At 57.4% G+C, this 18,692-nt stretch overlaps 1 protein-coding gene across 9 annotated transcripts in view; it reads right to left on the bottom strand.

Annotated features, from left to right (window-relative positions):
* Positions 1-2,361: 2,361 nt before the first annotated feature.
* ADGRB2 (adhesion G protein-coupled receptor B2) overlaps positions 2,362-18,692 on the bottom strand; it is a 36,473-nt gene continuing 20,142 nt past the window's right edge. Inside the window, exons 5-31 of one of the 9 annotated variants that reach the window (XM_006924308.3) lie at positions 18,283-18,447; positions 17,508-17,672; positions 17,257-17,424; positions 17,081-17,182; positions 16,814-16,920; positions 15,853-16,047; positions 15,612-15,680; positions 15,426-15,534; positions 14,749-15,079; positions 14,281-14,386; positions 14,044-14,087; positions 13,658-13,784; positions 13,101-13,204; positions 12,899-13,001; positions 12,049-12,199; positions 11,785-11,854; positions 11,302-11,368; positions 11,065-11,150; positions 10,664-10,762; positions 8,424-8,595; positions 8,007-8,102; positions 7,603-7,642; positions 6,349-6,968; positions 3,842-3,877; positions 3,412-3,510; positions 3,256-3,312; positions 2,362-2,850 (exon numbers count right to left, since the gene is read on the bottom strand). In XM_006924308.3, coding sequence (XP_006924370.1) covers positions 2,665-2,850; positions 3,256-3,312; positions 3,412-3,510; positions 3,842-3,877; positions 6,349-6,968; positions 7,603-7,642; positions 8,007-8,102; positions 8,424-8,595; positions 10,664-10,762; positions 11,065-11,150; positions 11,302-11,368; positions 11,785-11,854; positions 12,049-12,199; positions 12,899-13,001; positions 13,101-13,204; positions 13,658-13,784; positions 14,044-14,087; positions 14,281-14,386; positions 14,749-15,079; positions 15,426-15,534; positions 15,612-15,680; positions 15,853-16,047; positions 16,814-16,920; positions 17,081-17,182; positions 17,257-17,424; positions 17,508-17,672; positions 18,283-18,447 — 3,674 coding nt within the window. In that variant the 3' untranslated portion in view covers positions 2,362-2,664. Of the gene's footprint in view, positions 2,851-3,255; positions 3,313-3,411; positions 3,511-3,640; positions 3,736-3,841; positions 3,878-6,348; positions 6,969-7,602; positions 7,643-8,006; positions 8,103-8,423; positions 8,596-10,663; positions 10,763-11,064; positions 11,151-11,301; positions 11,369-11,784; positions 11,855-12,048; positions 12,200-12,898; positions 13,002-13,100; positions 13,205-13,657; positions 13,785-14,043; positions 14,088-14,280; positions 14,387-14,748; positions 15,080-15,425; positions 15,535-15,611; positions 15,681-15,852; positions 16,048-16,813; positions 16,921-17,080; positions 17,183-17,256; positions 17,425-17,507; positions 17,673-18,282; positions 18,448-18,692 lie in introns of those variants that run through there. The other 8 variants (XM_025041473.1, XM_015599016.2, XM_025041477.1 and 5 more) reach the window with 8 other exon arrangements.

The following is an 18,692-nucleotide window of genomic DNA, read 5'->3' as shown; positions in this document are numbered from 1 at the left end:
TCTAGGATCCTTGGAAGGCTTCTAAGCAGGGCAGTGGCCTTGCCAGATTTGCTTTTTGGAAAGATCACACCTGGGCCAGGTGAACAAAGAACTGGAGACTGGAAGCAAAGAGAACAAGGACAATGAGGTAAGAAATTCAAGTCTAGGAAAGAAACAACAGATTGTTAGATATTAGCCCAAATGGAAGAGTTAATAGGCCTACAGTTAAGGAGACCCTGTGTCAGGGTCCAGTGACCTGTCCAAGGTGACATGTCCAAGTCAGTGTCTGAGGGAGTGGGGACTGAGGGCCAGAGTGAAGCACAGCCCTCAACACAGGAAAGCTCTGCCCCAACCATGAAAGTGGTGAGTCTCAACGTCCCCAGGAGCCCCTGCTGCAGTTGTGGTGGCTATTTAAACAGAATCAACATGGTGAATGATAAACTTCCTCCTCAAACCAGATGCAAAGCAAGGAACTACAAGAGGGGAAAGGAATGCACTTTTCAGCTAGGCCCCAGAGAGATCCTAGTGGAGGCCACTGGAGCCCAGTGCTGGGAAGGAAGGGGACAGGACACAGGCACTGAGAAGACTTCAGGTGGTGGCTCAGAGAAAGGCCAGACCCAAGACGTGGAGTGCGGTCTGCTGGCATAGGGTCAGAGACAGGGGCTTTGTTTGCGCGAGCCTATCGCCCACTTCTGGGAACAGGCCCCCCTCTCTGAAGACCTACGACCTCTTCCCCTCCCCTTAGGTTCTCAAGGGGGCTGCCAATCATAGTGCCCCACCTCCTGCCTGGGGCCAAGCAGAGCCCTTCCTTGGGGGTTTTCTGATTGGAAATGGAGAGAAAGTTTCTTTCTCTCAGGGGGCAAAGCTGAGTGATGGGAATTGAGAGATGGAAGCCTGGTAGACCAAAGTGGGTGAGCAACTGCAAGGGATGGAACATCTGGCAGCACAATGGCCCTGGGTTCCATCACCCAACGCCCGCCACATGCCCGCGGCTGTCCTTGCTGCAGCCTGCAATTCTGGAAGGAACAAAGTCCTCTTCTGCTTAAGCTGGCTGGTACTGGGATTCTGCCACTTCCCAGCCACAAGTCCCAGTATAGTCATTGACAAGCTGTGAGAGTTTGGGAAAGTCACGTCCCTCTCTGACCCTTCATTCCTCATCTGTAAAATGAGTCACAATACCTACTCCCAAAGACTCAAATGTAGTGCTGCCTGAGTATTTTGCACACATAAGTTCTGAGGCTGCTCAAGGAGGCTCCTATAGCACCTAACCCCTCCCTCTGACATGTCAGCCATCCCTCAGAGATTGTCAGATTTCCAAGGGCTTGCACCTGTGCCTCAGAGTCCCTGGGGAGGAGCCCAGAGGTGTCTATGTTGCTAAATGACCAGGCAAACGGCTGCATCTGTGGCCCCTGCTCCTGTTGCTGCCTGACCACAGAAGGGCCATGGTGCTCACTGTAAGGCGTTTCCACACACTGATCCTACACCCCCTCTTCTTGGGTGTCAAAGCTCCATTCGCTCAGATATGTAAAGCATATGCCCAAGCAATGAGTTTCCCACACTTGCCCTCCGGCACCAAGCCAGCCTGTCCCCTGCACCCCACACCCATCCTGAGCCCTTGAACCCGAGGCTCCACCCCAACCCAGCTCCCTGATACTCCCCTGCAGCCATAAAGATCAGGTCCCTGGAAAGTGAGCTTAAGCTTCTTGTCCTACCAGGGGGCATCGATAAAAGTGAGGTCCCAGCCCTGCCTCTGACTGTGGCCTTGAGCAAGTCACTTCCATCTCTGGCCTCATTTTCCTTTCCACAAAATGGGCAACCTAAAATCTTCCAGCAAGGCTGTGGTGAGGGGTCAGGGGTCGTGTGTGTGAAGCTCCTAGCACAGAGCACAGCATGAGACCAAGTGCCAGGAGATAATAGCTGATGTTTAAAGAGCTTATTCTGTGCCAGGCACTCGCAAAGTGCTTTAGCAATATTAATCTATTTTATCCTCTTAACAACCCTATGGAGCAAGTACTAGTACCATCCCCATTTCATAGATGGGGAAACTGACTTGACTTGGGCTCCAGACCAGGCATTCTGGCCTCTGGGCTCTATTGAAGAGCAGCCATGACCATCACAGCCACTGGGGAAGGCCAACTGCAAGGGGCCCCACTCCACATTCCTGATCTGCTTACAGGGCAAGGAATGTGTCCAAAGTCACACAGGGATTCAAGGGCAAAGATGGGGTCAGAGCCCAGGCACCCCTCTCTCAGTCAGGGCTGGCCTGATCCCATCACACAATTAGATGAGATCAAGTGAGGTGAACCAAGGAGACAGAAGAACAAAGTTGGGGTCCCAGGACTGGGCCTTCACCTGGGAGAAGCAAACAGCTCAGCAGCAAAATCCACAGAGTGAAGTTTATTCCCAACAAAGTTCCCCTCCCCCCTCCCCAGCCCGGGGCAGGGACAGACAGGCTGGGGCAAAGACGGGGCTCCAGTGGCTGAGGGGCCTCTGAGAAACGGGGAAGGGCCCTGGCCCCCCAGGCCACACTGTGTCTGGCTCCCCAAGCCTCGCTGAGTCCAATGCGCCTCCCTGCCCAGTCCTCGGGAGAGGGGAGGGGGCGCTGGCTCCTGGGTAGTTCCAAAGTGGAGTGTGAAAATAGAGAGATATATATATTTATATGCAGTGGGCAGTCCGGCGTGGCACTCACACCTCTGTCTGGAAGTCGCCATCTGGTGGCTCTGTGGGCTCCCAGGCTGCTGCCCGGTGCAGGGCCAGCCGTTCTCGGGGTTTGGGGGGCAGTGAGCCCAGCGTCATAGACTTGAAGGTGCTCCAGCTCTGATGTCGCCGCTGTTGGGACAAGCTGGGACGCTCCCCTGGACTGGGTTTCTCCTGTGGGGAGAAAGGGAAGGGTCCGTGAATATGGGCCAATACTCTCTTACCCGTTGTACAGAAGAAACTGAGGCAGCTCAGAGGGGGCCAGTGATGCCCAGTTACCAAGCAATCAGGTGCCAAAGTCAGGTTCAAATCCAGATTCACCTGGCTCCAGAGCTGGGCTCCTGACCCCTGTGCTCAAAGTGGCCCCCTGACACCACGTCTCCTGTCTGCCCACCCTCCTCATTGACGGGTGGAGTCCCCGTCAATGCTCCCCATCCCCAAGCAACTTCAGAACTGTTGCTTATGACATGAGTAGGCCCTTGGTAAGGCAGGCTGAAGTTGCTCAGGCAGGATAGGTGAGTGGGGAGGGATTGAGTCCCTCAGCGCCCCCTCACCCCCACCCAGCCCAGGAAGACTTACGCTGGATATGCTCCGCTCGGCCGCCCCACCCGAGGACACACTCCACCGCTTCTCCCTCTGTAATGGGGGCCATGGGTCAGGGTCTGACCCCAGGGGCCACTGCACCAGGTCAGGCCTTGAGCTTTAGGCAGGGGCAGCCATAGGAGGAGGCCTCACCTTGGCCGTGGACTGGCTGTGGTAGCGGTCAAAAGTGTGGAATTTCTGGTTGAGCTCATGGTAGAGTTCTGAGTGCCGTTTCCGGGTGTGCATCACCTTCTGGGAGCCACAGGGCATCAGAGGAGGTGCTACCCACTGCGGCAGCTCCATAAACCAGCCACCCACTGAGGGCACTCAGCATCCTGGGTCCCCATATCCCTGCCCGCTGCTGGGCCCTCTGGGACAAGACCTGGCTCTCTTCATGGGTGAGGCTTCAGGCTTGGGCAGGGAGGGGATGTTGGGAGGATCCCACAGAAACCACAGGCTCGTGGAGTCAGGCTCTGTCTGTAATGGGACTTGGGCTAATTTTAGGAGTAGATCCTCCAGGGACAAACGGCCCTCCAACCCCCTGGCCAACACACACACACACAGACATAAACACAGCACTTACCTCAAAGTCCAGGTCTGAATACCGTAACTTCTTTCGCTGGGAAGAAGCAAGGAGACAGTGAAGGAGAAGAAAGATTTTTACCACGTGCAAGGGTAAAAAGAGTGTCACAGACTGGAAACCTGATACCCCAGGGCTTGCTCACTGCACCTTTCCTCAGCCCAGGGCCAGGAGCTTGAAATCCTTAAAGGGCAGCCCCTGGGGCTGTAGAAACGGGGGCTGAGGCCTGGGGGATGAGGTGAGGCACTACCCCGCCACAGGCCTGCAGCCACATTCCCTGCTGCCCCTGCAATATACACATATGCAGGAGACGCTCACAGAGAACACACACACACACACATTGGCACATGCACACACATGCAACTGCGCACGGGCCAAATGTCCCAGTGCAGACATCCAACGTGGCAGGGACACGGATTCCCACATGGGATCACAGAGCAGATGCTTCTTCCTCTGTGCCCTGGATTCCAGCCTTTTGCCCCATCTCGCCTCTTTCTCATTGCCAGCCAAGGGCTCCCCTCTCCCTGGGACCCTCCACTTGTCCTGCAAACACAAGAACTCAGGTTTTCAGTCCTTCCTTTGATGCTGCCTTGCCCCTTTTCCTGACAAACCAGGCCCTGCCTCCCTGGCCTCCCCATCCCCTCACGCCTCTCCGGCCCTCACTTACCCAAGATCACCTCCAAGGCCCCAACAACCTACAGTGTCCAGTGCCACTCAAGGAGGAGGCCTAGAGTCTTGGAATGTTGGCACAGAGCACTCACGAGTCCAAGGCTGATTTTCCCAGATTACGTTGGGGATATTGAGGTCCAGGGAGGAGAAGGCACTTGCCCTAAGGCCCTCAAGGATGATGCTAAAACTACCATCTAGATCTCCTAAGTCCCAGGCCCAGGAGACATGCTTGCCACCACCGGCTAAAACTACCATCTAGATCTCCTAAGTCCCAGGAGACATGCTTGCCACCACTGGCCTTCACGACGCCACTCTCCTGGTCCTCCGACCTCCCTGCCTGCTCTTTCTCTACCAGCTACCCCGGCTTTCCCGACACTAGGCTCTGTACGCTCTGCCCTGGATCTTCTCCTGCCCTTCACCACACACGTGTCTTCCCTGTTTCTGGCCATCCCTTGCTTTCTGGAGGCAGCAGGACATCTCTCCCTGTCCCCTAATGCCCACAGGCACCACACACACAGCTGTGCCCAACTGAATAAATTCAGAATCCTCCACCACGAACCCACCCCTCCGCCTCCGCTCCATTGCAGTTGCCCACACCAGAACTATGGACGTCATCCTTGACCCCTCAAGACGCTGGCACATTTATTGCCACCTCCCACACAAGAAGCCCAAAGCTGGCCCCTCCTCAATGGTCCAACCATGAGCAGGTGTCCACAGCCCCAAACCTGCTGTGATGCTGAGCACACCCCCACCCCACAGTGCTGGTGTCGAGTTTTCAGTCTTTGTTATGCCTTCCTGTTTTTGCCATCTGCAACAGGAGCAGGCACCAAATGTTCAAGAAACATTTTGGGAGAAAAACTAAACTTCTAACCTTCTAGCTGCTAACTTAATTTCCTTAGTGCAGAGGATGGGGAACAGGTTTCCGAGGCCGAACATGAGCAGCCAACAGTGCCTGAGCTCTGACTCCTGCTGCTTTCCTTATCCACATTCCCCTTATCCCTCCAGCTAGAGTTCTAGAATGTTCTAGAATGTTTTAGAGTTCTACAGTGGGTCACTACCACCTGCTTATTCCCTCCCAGTGATTCTGTGCAAGGAGCAGGTCTGAGGAAGCCAGAGGGACGGAATACATCTACAGAAACTACACAGGCAGGGAAAGGGAGGGGCTGACATTTTCTCAGGAAGAGGAGGGTCAATTACCACAGGCCTATGGCCAGTGCCAAGGCTGATTTCAGGGATGGTAAGAGCAGCAATTCCCAATTACCTAGCACTTTCTACCTGCTCTACACTGAGATAAATGTTTTATATCACTCATTTCGTCCTCACGACTCTACAAAGAGGCTATGCCGTTATTCTCACTTTACAATGAGGAAACTGAGGCTTGGAGATATTACGGTTAAGAGAGATTAACTGAGGCTCAGAGAGAGATTTTGCTCAGCGTCTAGATCTGTGTAACTCGGAGGCCCAGGCTCTCAGCCCATAATGTCTCCTCCCTAACAATATAGCACCTGGCCTGATCCACAGGCCCCTTAAAAGAAGACCCATCCTAACCACTCACTCCAAAGTAAGCCCTAAAGTAAGTGTGAATGCATCGAGAAGTACACCCTCAGTACGTGAAGTCCAAGTGCCCTAGAGTTCAGAGAAGCCAGGATTCCCTTAGGGCTGCCATGGGCACAGAGGTTAGAAATGCACAACGTATACACTCCCAGCAACTCTGTACAAAGGTGCCATTCTGGGGATGCTGCTGGCTGCCCCTCCCTGGCTGCTGCCTGGAACTTAGACACAGTCTCAGGCACATGGAGGTAGGCCCTCCCACCCCTGCCCTATGCCCTGTAGCCCCTCACCTCCAAGGAGCCCAGCTTCATGGTGGAGCCGGGCACAGTGCGGGGCATGGTCCGGCTGCGCTCCCCCGGCTCGGGCACTTGGCGGGCACTGGGTGTTGGCGGTGGTGGTTGGAAGGTCATCCCATAGGGGTTCTGTAGAGACCCATAGGCAGGGCCCAGCCCCAGGCCCGAGTGGTCCACAGAGAGGAAGCTGGGGTAGGCTTCAGTGTGGGCCAGTGCCTTGGTGGCCCGTCGGGGGGTGCCCTCGGGCCGGGGTCTCGGGGGATCCTCGCCACCTCCGCCCCCACCGCCAGGCTGCAGGCTCAGAGTCCGTCGGGGCAGCACCATGTAGTCCCCCTCGGGGCCTGGCTCGGCTGGCCGCAGCCACGTGAGGTCCAGCTGCCGCAGGCTGCCCTCCCCACACATGTACACAGGGTTGGCCTCCTGGGGGGGCGGCGGCTCCCCTAGCCCTGGCGAGGCTGCCATGGGCATCAGGATATTCCCAGGCAGTGGTGAGAAGCTGAGGCTGCCCTCGGGACCCACGAGGCAGGACTTGGGCTCCTCATCCTCATCCAGGGACAGGCGGGACAGTGTGCCCGTGATGGTGGATGGGTTGCAAGTGCTGACCTCCTTGAACAGAACTGGGGGCAGGAGTGGGAGGGAGGTAAGTCCTGGGGAGGAGGAGCCCCCAGATGCCCTTGCCTGGGCTGGGCAGGTACCAAGCCCCTGGGGTCAGACAGAGGAGAAAACTGAGTGCTGGAGAGACGACCAGGTACTTGGTCACCTCTCTCCCACACCAGGAAGGCTAAGAAGACAACTGGCCCAGAGGCCCACAGCAAGGTAGGGCATGGAACAAAGCCAAAGCCCAGATCCCACCGGTCAGCTCCTGCTGCAGGTCCTGACCTCTGACCCCACAGCACTGAGAATGACCCCACAGCCCTCCTCCCCCACCCCTGGGCAGATCCTCCCCAGCAGACAGAATCGAAAAGAGATTCTGGTAAGAATCATGGAAATGATACAATACTATAAATCACTATGTGCCAAGCACCCTGCTAGGCACTTGTTATCTCTTAATTCATTTAAGGCTCAGAGTAATAAGCTGTTTGCCCAACGTCACACAGTGTGTTCACAGCCTTGAATCCACTAAGGGCCGTCTGACTCTAAAGCTAAACCCCACAGCGGGACCTCAATCAGGGCCTCACATGATGGGGCTGGGGGCTCACCTTTCTAGCCCTTCCCTGGGGGCCATTCTCAGCTCTGCACAGGTAGACTCACCTGTCTGACAAGCCAGATCCACATCCTTTTCAAAGTCTGACTATAGGCAGAGAGGGACAGAGCGGGTGGGCAGAGAGAGGATCAATGTATCAGGGTGGGGGGGTTCAGTCCCCTCCCTACCCACCCAGAGGTGCTACTCATGACACACTGTCCAACAGAGCCCCAGACGTGTCTACCCCAGCCCCACCTGACAGCGGGGGAAACTGAAGAGGGAAAGGCTTGCTCAATGTCACCCAGTGGTCAGCAACTGAGCCTGAATCAAAATTGATCTTTGTCCTTTCCCCGCTCCCTGCATTCCCTCCACCCCGCCACCGTGGATAGGGAAAGTGAGGGGCCTGGCGCAGGGGAATGAGGTAGGGGCACACTCATAGCCCATTGTGCCCTGCCCAGGTCTCCTCACTCACCAGGATCTGCAGCTGCCCATTCTTACACGAGTCAGGAGAATCTTCACTCTCATCAGCCCTGCACACACCCATCTGACACTTCACCACATCCTGGACCTGGGGGCAACGGGTGTCTGCTGGCCTGAGACCACTACAAGGCCACTGGCCACAGGTGGCTGTGCTTCCCACCCCAGGCACCCAGGCGAGTACGGAAGGATAGAAATGCATCCAGCCTAGGGGAAGGTCAGAGGGGAGAAGTAGCCCCAGGAGATAAGGAGGCCAAAGCCAAGGCCCCCAGACTCTCAGTTTCCACACCAAGGGCTGCCCAGCTTGGGGCCTGATCGGGGGGTCTCAATCCTCCTGGTCTGCACAGTGGGGAGAAGTGAGAAGCCTGGCCTGGTGAGGGGGGTGCAAAAGGACAGGAGAGGCCTGCCCCACCTCTCGGCGCAGGAAGCAGTGCACGGCCGTGATGACAAAGCCTTGTGCAGAGTTGAAGACGGCGAAGAGCGCCTGGAAGAGGATGGAGCGGCGGTCTGTCATGGCCAGGACAGCAGACATCCAGGTGAGTGCCAGCAGGGGCAGCACCACGCAGGAGCTCCAGAGAGATGCCCTAAAGACAGCAGCAAAGGGTCCGTCAGGTTGACACTCCAGGAGACAGGGTGGGCTGAGCCCAGGCCCGTACTCAGCCTGGAGCCCTTAATCTGCCCAAGACTGGCAGGGTCCCAAACTCCAAGATCTCAGTAATGTCCCTAAGCAGAGAGGGGCTGAGGAGCCAGAGGCAGAAAAAGAGACTACGGACATAAAATGGAGAACTGTGGGGCCATAGCAGGGACCAGGAGAGGTGGGAGGGACAGACACACTGACACAGTGGGACTGAGCCAGAGCCAGAGGCAGCATCAGGAAACAGAGCCAGAGAAGGTGGAAAGAGACAGTGGGAGAGAAGAAGAGGAGGAAGACACATGTAGATGCTGTGATTTCCAGTCCCAATTTTCACAGAATCACAGACCTGGGCTGCATCCCCAGAGATTCTGGGAGAGGAGAAAAAGAAGGACAAAGAGATGACAGACACAGTGAGAGAGAGGATGAGACAGGCAGAGACACACAGATAGAAAAATTAAATAGGCAGAGTACACAGAGGACATCACAGAACACAAATCGTTGGGGAAGAGACGGGGGTCAGGGCCGGTGCAGCAGAGGCTCATCCCCTTCAGTTCCCCAGGGAGGGGTCGCTAGGCCCTGGGCAGAAAGATCATAGCTGGGGCTGGGGGGAAAAGCCAGGATCAGGGCCAAACATGCAGATCCTCACCCCCTTGACAGGGGAGGACAGAGGGAAAAAGGCAGATGGGCCCTGCATCCAGGCACCGGTGCCAACCTGCCATCACTGGCTACAACCCACATGGGCCCAGGAGGGCAGTCTTGCCCTACTGGGCCAGGTTCCACACCCAACCCACTCTGCCTCATGAACACCCCCTGTGGGAGAATCAGACGGCGGGGGTGGCGGGGGGGGGCACAGCTCTGGACAAGGCAGAAAGATGGGCAGGGGGCCAAGGCTTATCCTAGGAAAAGTGTTTGGGGGCTGTTCAGCCTGGCCGGGGGAGGGTACCGTGGTTTCCATAGCCCCTGGAGGCAAAGCCAAGACTGAGAGGGCCTAATCACAGTCATGAGAGCTACCATTGATTAACCACCAATTCTCTGCCAGGCTCTACACTGAACTCTTTACATACATTAGTTCACATTGTGATCAAAACAACTCCAATAAACAGGCATGGGGATTATTATCCCAATTTACAGATGAGGAAACTGGAGTGTGCCCAACTGGGCAGAGAGAGACTGAGCTGGGATGCAAACCCAGCTTGGCTGCCTCCAAACCCCAAGCTTTCAACTGCTAGTTCTGACAGACTGGGTCAGAGAGGCAGATGGCAGCAAGTGACAGTGAGCTTTCTACTCTGCAGAGGTTCCCAGAGATGGGGCCAGCCACGTCCAGAGGCAGTGAGCTCCTTGACCCTGGAGGTGTGCAAGATAAAGCTGGATCCCACTGGTCAGGAAGGCTGAGATTTATTTCTAGCTCTGGGTGGAGGTTGGGGCTGTGGCTGTTGTAGATTTGGGTATGGCCGAGATTTTAAGATTCTCAGATGCTGGGGACGGGGGTGTCTCAGTGACATAACTCTCTATCTCCAAGATTCTCTGTCCCCCAATTGGTTGAGATTCAATGCCTCTGAAATTCTAACTCTCAGATTCTATGACAGGTGATAAGACTATGATTCACATTCTAACATTCTTAGCTTCTGATTGTCTTAGCCTAAGATTCTATCATTCTAATTCTAAGGTTCTGTGGGCTCAAAAATTCTAAGGCCCTGAAATTCTGAGCCTCTGTAGGTTGGGGGTGTAAGGAGGGGCCTTCTGCTGTTCCTAGATGAAACATAAGCCAGCAGTGAGGGCAGGGGGAGGGAGCAAGGGGTGTGGGCACAGGAGCCCAGCATTTTCCAGAAAGCACAGACATTCACTCGCAGTATCTTCTGCCACCTCAACGCCAAGCTCTTGAGAGTGTGTGACAGTTGGTGGGGCAGGGCACATTTTCCAGGGCACTAGGCTGATAGCCCTCCTCCCCCCACCAAGGGCACTACTTCCCATTCTTTTGCCCCTGCCCGCCCCCCTACCCCCCAGGGGGCACAACTAACATGGCGTTCCTGGCCGAGGCTGAGCTGAGCAGGGGGCTGGGGACCGCTCCACACGCTGAGCAGGGGAGGAGCAGGCTGGCCCAGAGGCACCGCTCCGACCTCGGGTGTGGCACAGACATGGGAGAAGGGGGAAACACATGGGAAGTGGGAGAAGACAGGGCAACATGAGCCCCAGTTGGGTGGGAGGGGGAGGGCAGGTGAGAGAGAGAGAGGTGGGTTAGGGTGGGCGAGGGGCTGCAGCTGAGCACTCCGAGTGCCCACCTTGCCTTCAACCCTTAATGCACCAAGGTCAGGGAGCCCCAGTCAGTCGCATCTTAGAGCCCTGAGTCTCCAAGAGTGGCCGTAGCCCTCCCTCCCTATACCATTTCCCACAAGGCCAAGTCATAGAGACCCCCCCTTACCCGGCCCTCTGTTTCTTGGATTTGTCTGAGATGCCATCACGTGCCATAAGCTTGTTGAAGACGATGATTCCGATCAGCATATTCACCTGGGGGCCCAGGGGAGTAGGGTAAGGGAGACAGGGTCACCAGCTGCCCTCCTGGCAGGAAAAGTCCCAGGTGGGAGCTGGAGTGCAGGGAAAAGTAGACGCCCCCCTCCCAGGGGCCACATCCCTCCCAGGACACTGAAGGGGCACATACCAGGACAATGACGGCTGCAGGGCCCACAAAGGCATAGAGCAGGCCGCCCTCCAGAGAGAGCCAGCAGCTAGGGGAGTGGGGGAGAAGAGGAGTTATCAGACACCAAGCAGACTCCTCCCCACCCTCAAACACCCTCAGTGCCCTCTGGGCTGCCAGGCCACATCAGCAACGGGGCTGAGCCCCAGACGGCGTTACAGCGAGTCACTGGCTCTTGCTGAGCCTCAGTTTCCCCTCTAACAAAAGCCAAGACCATTAGGCCCAGCCCCATGAGGATCAAACAAAGCTGATCCTTGAGCTAAATGGTTCTTAGAGATTATCCAATCCCAGCTCATACTTTTACAGTAAGGGAAACTGAGGCTCTGAGAAGTGGAAGGATTTGCCCAAAGCCCGAAAGCAAGTGTGGGCCAGGCAAGCAGCCTGAGAAGGCCTGGGGCCCTAACAGGTCCGGTAACCCCCACTGCCCACCACGGGAGGCCCACGTACTAGCTGGATGTACCATATCCTTTGGTGCGGGTAAAGCCAACGGACACAGCCACCACCAAGGCAGGCAGACCTAAGGGAGAGGGGGCGAAGGAGCCAAAGGGTAAGACAGCTGCCAGTCTTCAGGGTCCTCTCATCCTCCCAGACCCCCCAGACAGCCAAGCTGACCCCTGTGCTCACAAAGAGGGCCCAGAGCTGAAGCTGAACCTGTCTTGCTGCCCCTGCCCCCCAGGCCCATTGGCAGAGTCCAGCACGGGCCCTGCTCACCCCAGCCCAGGCAGAGGAAGCGCTTGCGAACGAGGCGGGTACGCATCCGTCCAATGACAGCCAGGTAAGACTGCCAAGCCTCAGTGAGCACCCAGCAAAAGGAGGAGAGGAAGAAGAAGTGCAGGAAGGCGGCTGTCATGGTGCATACACCCTGCAGGGAGAGGGAAAAGGAGGGAGTAGCCCTGAGCAGCAGCCAGGGCGGGCGGGAGGCGCCAGGTTTCCCACGCTCTGCTGCTGGGCGCTGCCATGGCCGCCCACCCGAGCTCCGCCCCCCACAGAGCCCTGCCAGGCACCCCCATCTTCCTGCACCCACACACAGCACGACACAGGCCCAGTGACATGCACACAGCACTCAGCATCCGGGAGGCAGGCGGGCAGGCTGCCCACGCACCGACGGGGTTGGCAGGGACGTGGACAGACAGGAGCACCTGCCACATCATGGCCAGGAGGGCCCCATGCCTGGCACTCACAGTGCTGGCACTGTGCAGAGAAGGCTGAAGAGGCATAAGAAACAGCCAGAACAGGTCATCCACAGGCAGGTGGCACAGAGGCCTCACTCAGGCTCCTACACATCCGCAGACATGAGAAGGCCCCAGCTCCATAAATGCTACCCGCCCAACAGATGTGCACACAGGTGCTCAGCTCACGTACATGTTCACAGATGTACGCAGACATTCATCACTTGAGTACACACATCCCTCCTCTCCAATGCCTTCATGTATGCTCACACACAATTTCCCACACACACCCTCGCCCAACACATGGCTGGAGTGTATACAAACACACACGCACACCATCACCCTCTTCACCCCACTCTCATTCCCTGGCACCCCCATGAGCCTGCACCTGCCTTGCTCAGCACCCGCGACTGGCCCACGAGGATCAGGATATTGGACGCCAGGATGGATAGGCAGAAATTGAGCAAGATGATGGAGCGTTCAGATTTAATAAACCTGAGGGGGCACAGAGGACAGAGACAGAGGAGCTGGCTGCCGTGCCCAACCTGGGGTGACTGGTCACCTCCTGCCCCACCTTCCCAGTGTCCCACCTACCTCCAGAAGGCAGCATAGATGGCAAGCAGGGTGAGCAGCGCCATGCAGGACACAGCACAGCCAATCACGAGGGGGACCGAGGGGGAGCCCGCCAGCTCCAGGCTCTGAGAGAGATGAGCAGACATTGAGATGGGTCACTGGGAGAGGGCAGCTGCAGGGGTCACTTTGGCCTCCCCACTCCTTGTCTGGTGCAGAGGCACCTGTTCCTTCACAGCCACGCACAGTGGGGGACTCACCATTGTCCTCATGCGTACACAGAGCAGACCTTGTCATATACGTAGAGGCATACTTATGCTCAGTTTCCTATACTCTTGCACACACAACCAGACACATATATGTGTGTACACACACATGACTGCCTACCACCACACACCCCCAGGCATGTGTCATCACTGTGAGCATCATCCCAGTGGCACAGACATCCATGTGTAATCCCAGAAGTACAGCTGCTCAGACACACATGCAAGATCACCCAGATCCCTGCTGACACTGTCATAGATGGCCGCTGGCAGCCCAGGTGCCTCCTCCCTGCCCAGCCCAGGCCCCCTCCTACTCACCAGGTCCTTGGGTGGCTGGGCCAGCACAGCAAAGGTGGACAGGTGCTGGCACTGGCAGCGGGTGTGGGCTGCCTGGGTCTCCAGGGTCTGGCAGCTTTCTGTGTCCCAGTCCCCCGAGCTGGCATCTCTTGGGTGTGGGGAGAGGTGGAGTGAACCCTAGCCCAACTTTGAGGCCCCCCCAATGGTGGCCACTGCCCAAAGACAGGTGAATCCAGGGCAAAGCCACATCCAAGAGGCAGGCACTTGGGAGCCCCAGGATGCATCCTTGATCTCTTAGGCCAAGGACGGTATCAAGGAACCCTCTGGCCTTCCAGATAGAAGATCCCCTCCTGAGAAAAGGTCCTAGGGCTGCATTCTTCCCCACACAGAGCCCCTGCTCAACTCACGCTCTGGAGTAGTCCCAGCTGGCACAGTGGGGATCCGTGGTACCCTGAGAGCAGAAGGCATGAGTGCAGTATGGGGTAGTGAGCTCACCACCTTGATCACCATTCATCCTGCCACAGCAGGCCCCAAACAGGTCAGAGGGGTCAGCCTGCCATTGGGCACATCACCTCCCCAGCAGACAGGCCTTTGGCCACTCATGTTGGGGTATGCCCAGGGTCCCTGCCTGGGCCCCTACTCACATTGATGATATAGGAGAGCTCCACTGTGATGAGGGGCTCAGCTGGTGGCTGGGTGGGGGGCCGCACAGTCACTGTCATCACCCGAGATGTGACGGCCAGCGGGGGCCTGGGGACAGGTCTGAAGTCAGCTCCTGCCAGCGGGTGCCCAGACCCAGTCAGGAACCCCAAAGATGCTCTGGGTGGGGGGCAGGGGACTAGGGTCCAAGTCCGGGGGTGGAGGGTCTAGAGCTCAATGGGGCCCAGAACTTTGGGTGAGGTCTAGAGCTCAGTCCAACATCCCCTGGACCCCAGTGAAGCCCCTGGAAGCTGCATGGACATCTTTGAGAAGCACCTGTGTCCAGAGCCAGGCAAGGGGTCCCTGAGGCTGCAGCTGGATCTCTCTGTGGCCAGCACAGGGTCAGTCCTCCTTCTCTCACCTGGAATTCCCCGGACCCTCAGCAGTCCCAACCACCCCTCCCAGGGACTCACCTGGGGGGTGGCAGGATGAGGCCAAGGGTGCGGTAGAGCACAGCACCAATCACAAAGTAGGAGGAGGAATCGTCAGGGTCTGCCGGGAGGAGGCGCTGGTGGGAGTAGCCTGGGCCAGGGGGCACCGTTCCTGGGCCCCTCCCCCTGCCGGGGCTGCTTGCTGCCCCAGTGGCAGCTGGCTTCCCTGGGGAGGAAAGACTGAGCACCTCCTTGGGCAGGAAGAGGCGGTCCTCCGAGTGCCGCACCCAGTCCTTCATGCCCCGGCGGCCCCGCATGGGGAACGTGATGTCACTGGACACGGCTGAGACAGGCTCTCGCTGAATGCTGATCACTGCAGGGGGTTGGGGGGCAGGGGCAGACCATACCAGAGACAGATGAACAGGAGACAGACACAGGAGAGAGAGATGTAGGGGAGACAGACACCAGGAAGGCAGATGCAGACACCAAGGTTAGTACCAAACCAGAGGAGGGGGAACATGTACACAGAGAAACACAACACAGAGGTGGAGAAGGGGAATAAACACGGAGAGAAAGACACAAATACAGGGTTACATGAGGGAAGGACAGAGCCTCAAGAAAGAGAGAGAGAGATTGGAAGAGCCTTGGAAACCATCCCTCCCCAACGGGGGCCTGGGTTCTACCACATCCAGCACGCGCTCCCCACTGGCCTTCTGTACCCAAGTTGTCGGTGACAATCAAAGAGCTCTGAAAGGCCTTGAGAGCATCGCCCACCAGGTGAATGAAGTCCTCCACGACACGGAGCAGGTGCACAGAGCCAGGGGACACCTGGGGACAGAGAATGTATAAGGGTCCAAGATGGAGGTGAGTCATGTGGGAGGAAACCTAGAAGCCTAGCCCCTCACCTGCTGAGCATCATCCCACTTGTCCTTGTTCTCTGCGTCCACCATGAAGCTCACCACCTGGAAGAAGCGCTGGGGAGAGAGTAGTGACTGTCGTGGAGGTCCCAGCCCCAGGAACAGGAGTTTCCCCATCACAGTCACACTTGCCACCCCCAGCAGACTCTGTCATAGGGACCTGGACTCTCCTTCAGTCTGGGGCTTCTGCACCCTCAGCCCAACTTCCTCCTAGCAGGGCAGGAGGTACCTGCACATCATCAGCCGAGGGCACATAGGTGGCCCTCTTAAAGGTGTCAGTGACGTTCCTCAGAATGTCCACAGAGAAGAGCAGGTCCCCACTATAGTAGGTACGCCGAGCGAGCAGCTCCTGCAGACTGCGCACCACTTGTGACATGCCCTCACCCGCCAGCATGCGCTGCCCCTTGGCCAGGTGCTCCCGAAGCTGCAGGAGACAGGCAGGCCACCGTCACCAGAGTGTCAGAAGCTGAGACCAGCCCCCGGTTTACCCCACTCCAGTCTACCCACTGCTTGCACCCAGGAGGAAAGAGAGAGGGAAAAGGCAGATAGAGGTACTCGAAGGGGCTCATGGGGAGACAGAGTCCAAAAAAGAGACCCATAAAGAGAGAGAACCCTCAAAGATACTTAAAAAGGTTTGAAACAGAAATAGCTAGAGAAGAAAAGTGCTCAAGCGTACATATAAAAGATGATAAGCATGGTACAGAGACAGGACAGTCTCCTGTCCCAAAAAGGTTCTGCATTCTGGAGTGTAGTTCATTCACAATCAATCAGTCTCCTCCCCCTCCTCATGGGCCACATTTTCTGACAACATTTTTACCCCATGGCAGGCCCAAGCTGGGCACTGGGGATACAAAAACAAATTCAGCTTTGTCCCTGCCTTCAAGGAGCTCCCAGTCTAACAGGACACAGACATTTCAAAAAGCACTCATAACTCTTAATGACTGAGGAGCTCAGAGGACTGTAGAAACACAGAGGTAGGCACCAGAGGTAACAGAAGACATTTGAGAGTTAGGCCCTGAGGTATAATATAAGTAGGCATTTGCCAGACAAGGAGAGGCACAGCCAGGCAGAAGTGGGCACAGCATATATATTCCAAAGTCCTTGGGCATGAGCGAGAATCAAGATCTCTCTACCCCAACCAGCACCTCAGGCAGATCTTGTGTCGCCCCAGCCCAGCAGGGCATACTCACTGATAGATACAGGTAGCGGTACTCATGGGAGATGCAGCGAGCGAAGCTAGGCAGCCCCCAGTATGCCACACCCTGGGCACTGAGGAGACAGCGGCGGCTGGCAGATCCTGCAGGGAACAGGACGGAGGGTTGGGTGTGGGGGCTGAGCTCTTGCCTACTTCATTCCACACCTCAGGATGAAGGATCGAAGAGCCCAGCCTTGCAGCTCAGAAGGGGGCAGCAAGAACGGTAAAATGAGGGCCTGAAGGGAGAGCCACCGCCCCTCACCTGAAGCATTGGGGGGACACTTGTTGTAGATGATCTCGCCGGCAGCCGCCTTCTTCCACGTCATCAGCATCACATACTCATCCCTGCACATCTCATGGAAGGCTGTGGGTACAGTGAAGAGGCTCAGCCAGGCCCACAAGCCTGTCCCTCAAACCCCAGGGTGCTGCGAGCAATACCTGGACACCTCTTCTCACTGCAGGGCTTCACCTCCTCTCCGGTGCCCTCGCAGGGGTAGCCCTGCGAGCCTGTGGCCTGGCACATGCGGAAGCGACGCTGCCAGCCTGTGTCACACGTCTTGGAGCACAGGCTCCACGAATTCCACGGCCCCCACTTGCCATCTGTGGCTATGGGAGAGGGGGGGCGTGAGTGGCCCCAGGTGCCCCCAGGGCCAGGACGGCCACCTGCCGCCCTTGAGCCGAGCACTCACCCGGGCACTCAAGGTTGCCGCACTCTCGGGTGTCAGTGAGGGCACCCGTACACGTGGCCCAGGCTGGGCCCGCCACGCTGCACTTCCGGCTGCGCTGCTGGGTCCCATTGGCACAGGACGTGGAGCACGGGCCCCAGGGACCCCATTCTAGCCACTGGCCTTCCACTGCATGGGGAGACACAAGCAGGGGTGGCTGTTGAGCGAGAGGTGTCAGGACTGGCAGGGGTAGAGCACTGCAAGGAGATAGCACAGCCGGCTAAGCACTGAGACTTGAGCCAGGCCAGACCCACTGGGGAGGGGTGAGTGAAGAGGGGCTGGAGTGAGCAGGTGGTGCCTGGGCCAGGGCCTGCCTGCCTGTCACCAGCTCCAGGAACACAGGACACCTCTCCACTCAGCACTGAGGCCCAGGTTCTTTCTGGCTAGGGAAATGGGCCCCAGGGTCACCTTCTGATGGATTTTTGCCTACACTTAAGTCCAGCTTTGTGTCCCATCACCGCCCAGATGGCCATGAGCACTGAAGTGCCATGAACAACTAGAGTAGCTCAGGGCTTAGGGGAAGGGGCACTAGAAAGCAGCCCCACTTTGATGGGGTCATAGTGTGCCAACTCCAACTTAGCTGGGCCAGTCACCTCCCACTCTGGCAGTCTCCCCATGCTTGGTCAAAGTTCATGGGGCCCCCAGGGACAGGGCACTCGACCTGACTTACTCCTCCAAGTCTCCCGACCCCCCACCCGGCTGGGCAGCGCCCGCTTGGAAGCCTATGGGCGCTACTGACCCGGGCAGGCGGCCATACTGCAGAGCTTAGTCTGCAGTTCAGGACCCTCGCAGGCCTTGCCGCCGTGCTGGGGGGGCACGCAGGTCCGCATCCGGCTCCGGGACCCCCGCCCGCAGCTGCGGGAGCACAGGCTCCAGGACCCCCACTCCTCCCACACGCCGTGCACTGCAAGGAAGCACGTGGCCGGTGGCTGGGCCGCACCCCGGCCCCGCCCACTGCCCATCCACCCACCAATCAGGAGCTCCAGCAGTTCTGCGACCACTCCTCATTGGTTCTGCCCTGGACCCCAGGACTCCACCCTTTGGCTGGATGTGAACGACATGGGTTTCTAGTCCCAACCCACACAGAGTACCTCCTGTGGATACCCAGACAGAGAGACTGGGATCAACCCAGAAGGAAAGCTAGGGGTC

Source organism: Pteropus alecto, unplaced genomic scaffold (genome assembly GCF_000325575.1).
Source record: "Pteropus alecto unplaced genomic scaffold, ASM32557v1 scaffold39, whole genome shotgun sequence".
NCBI lineage: Eukaryota > Metazoa > Chordata > Mammalia > Chiroptera > Pteropodidae > Pteropus > Pteropus alecto.
Note: the sequence above shows the minus strand (reverse complement) of the source record. Positions and strands in the feature narration are given on the sequence as shown.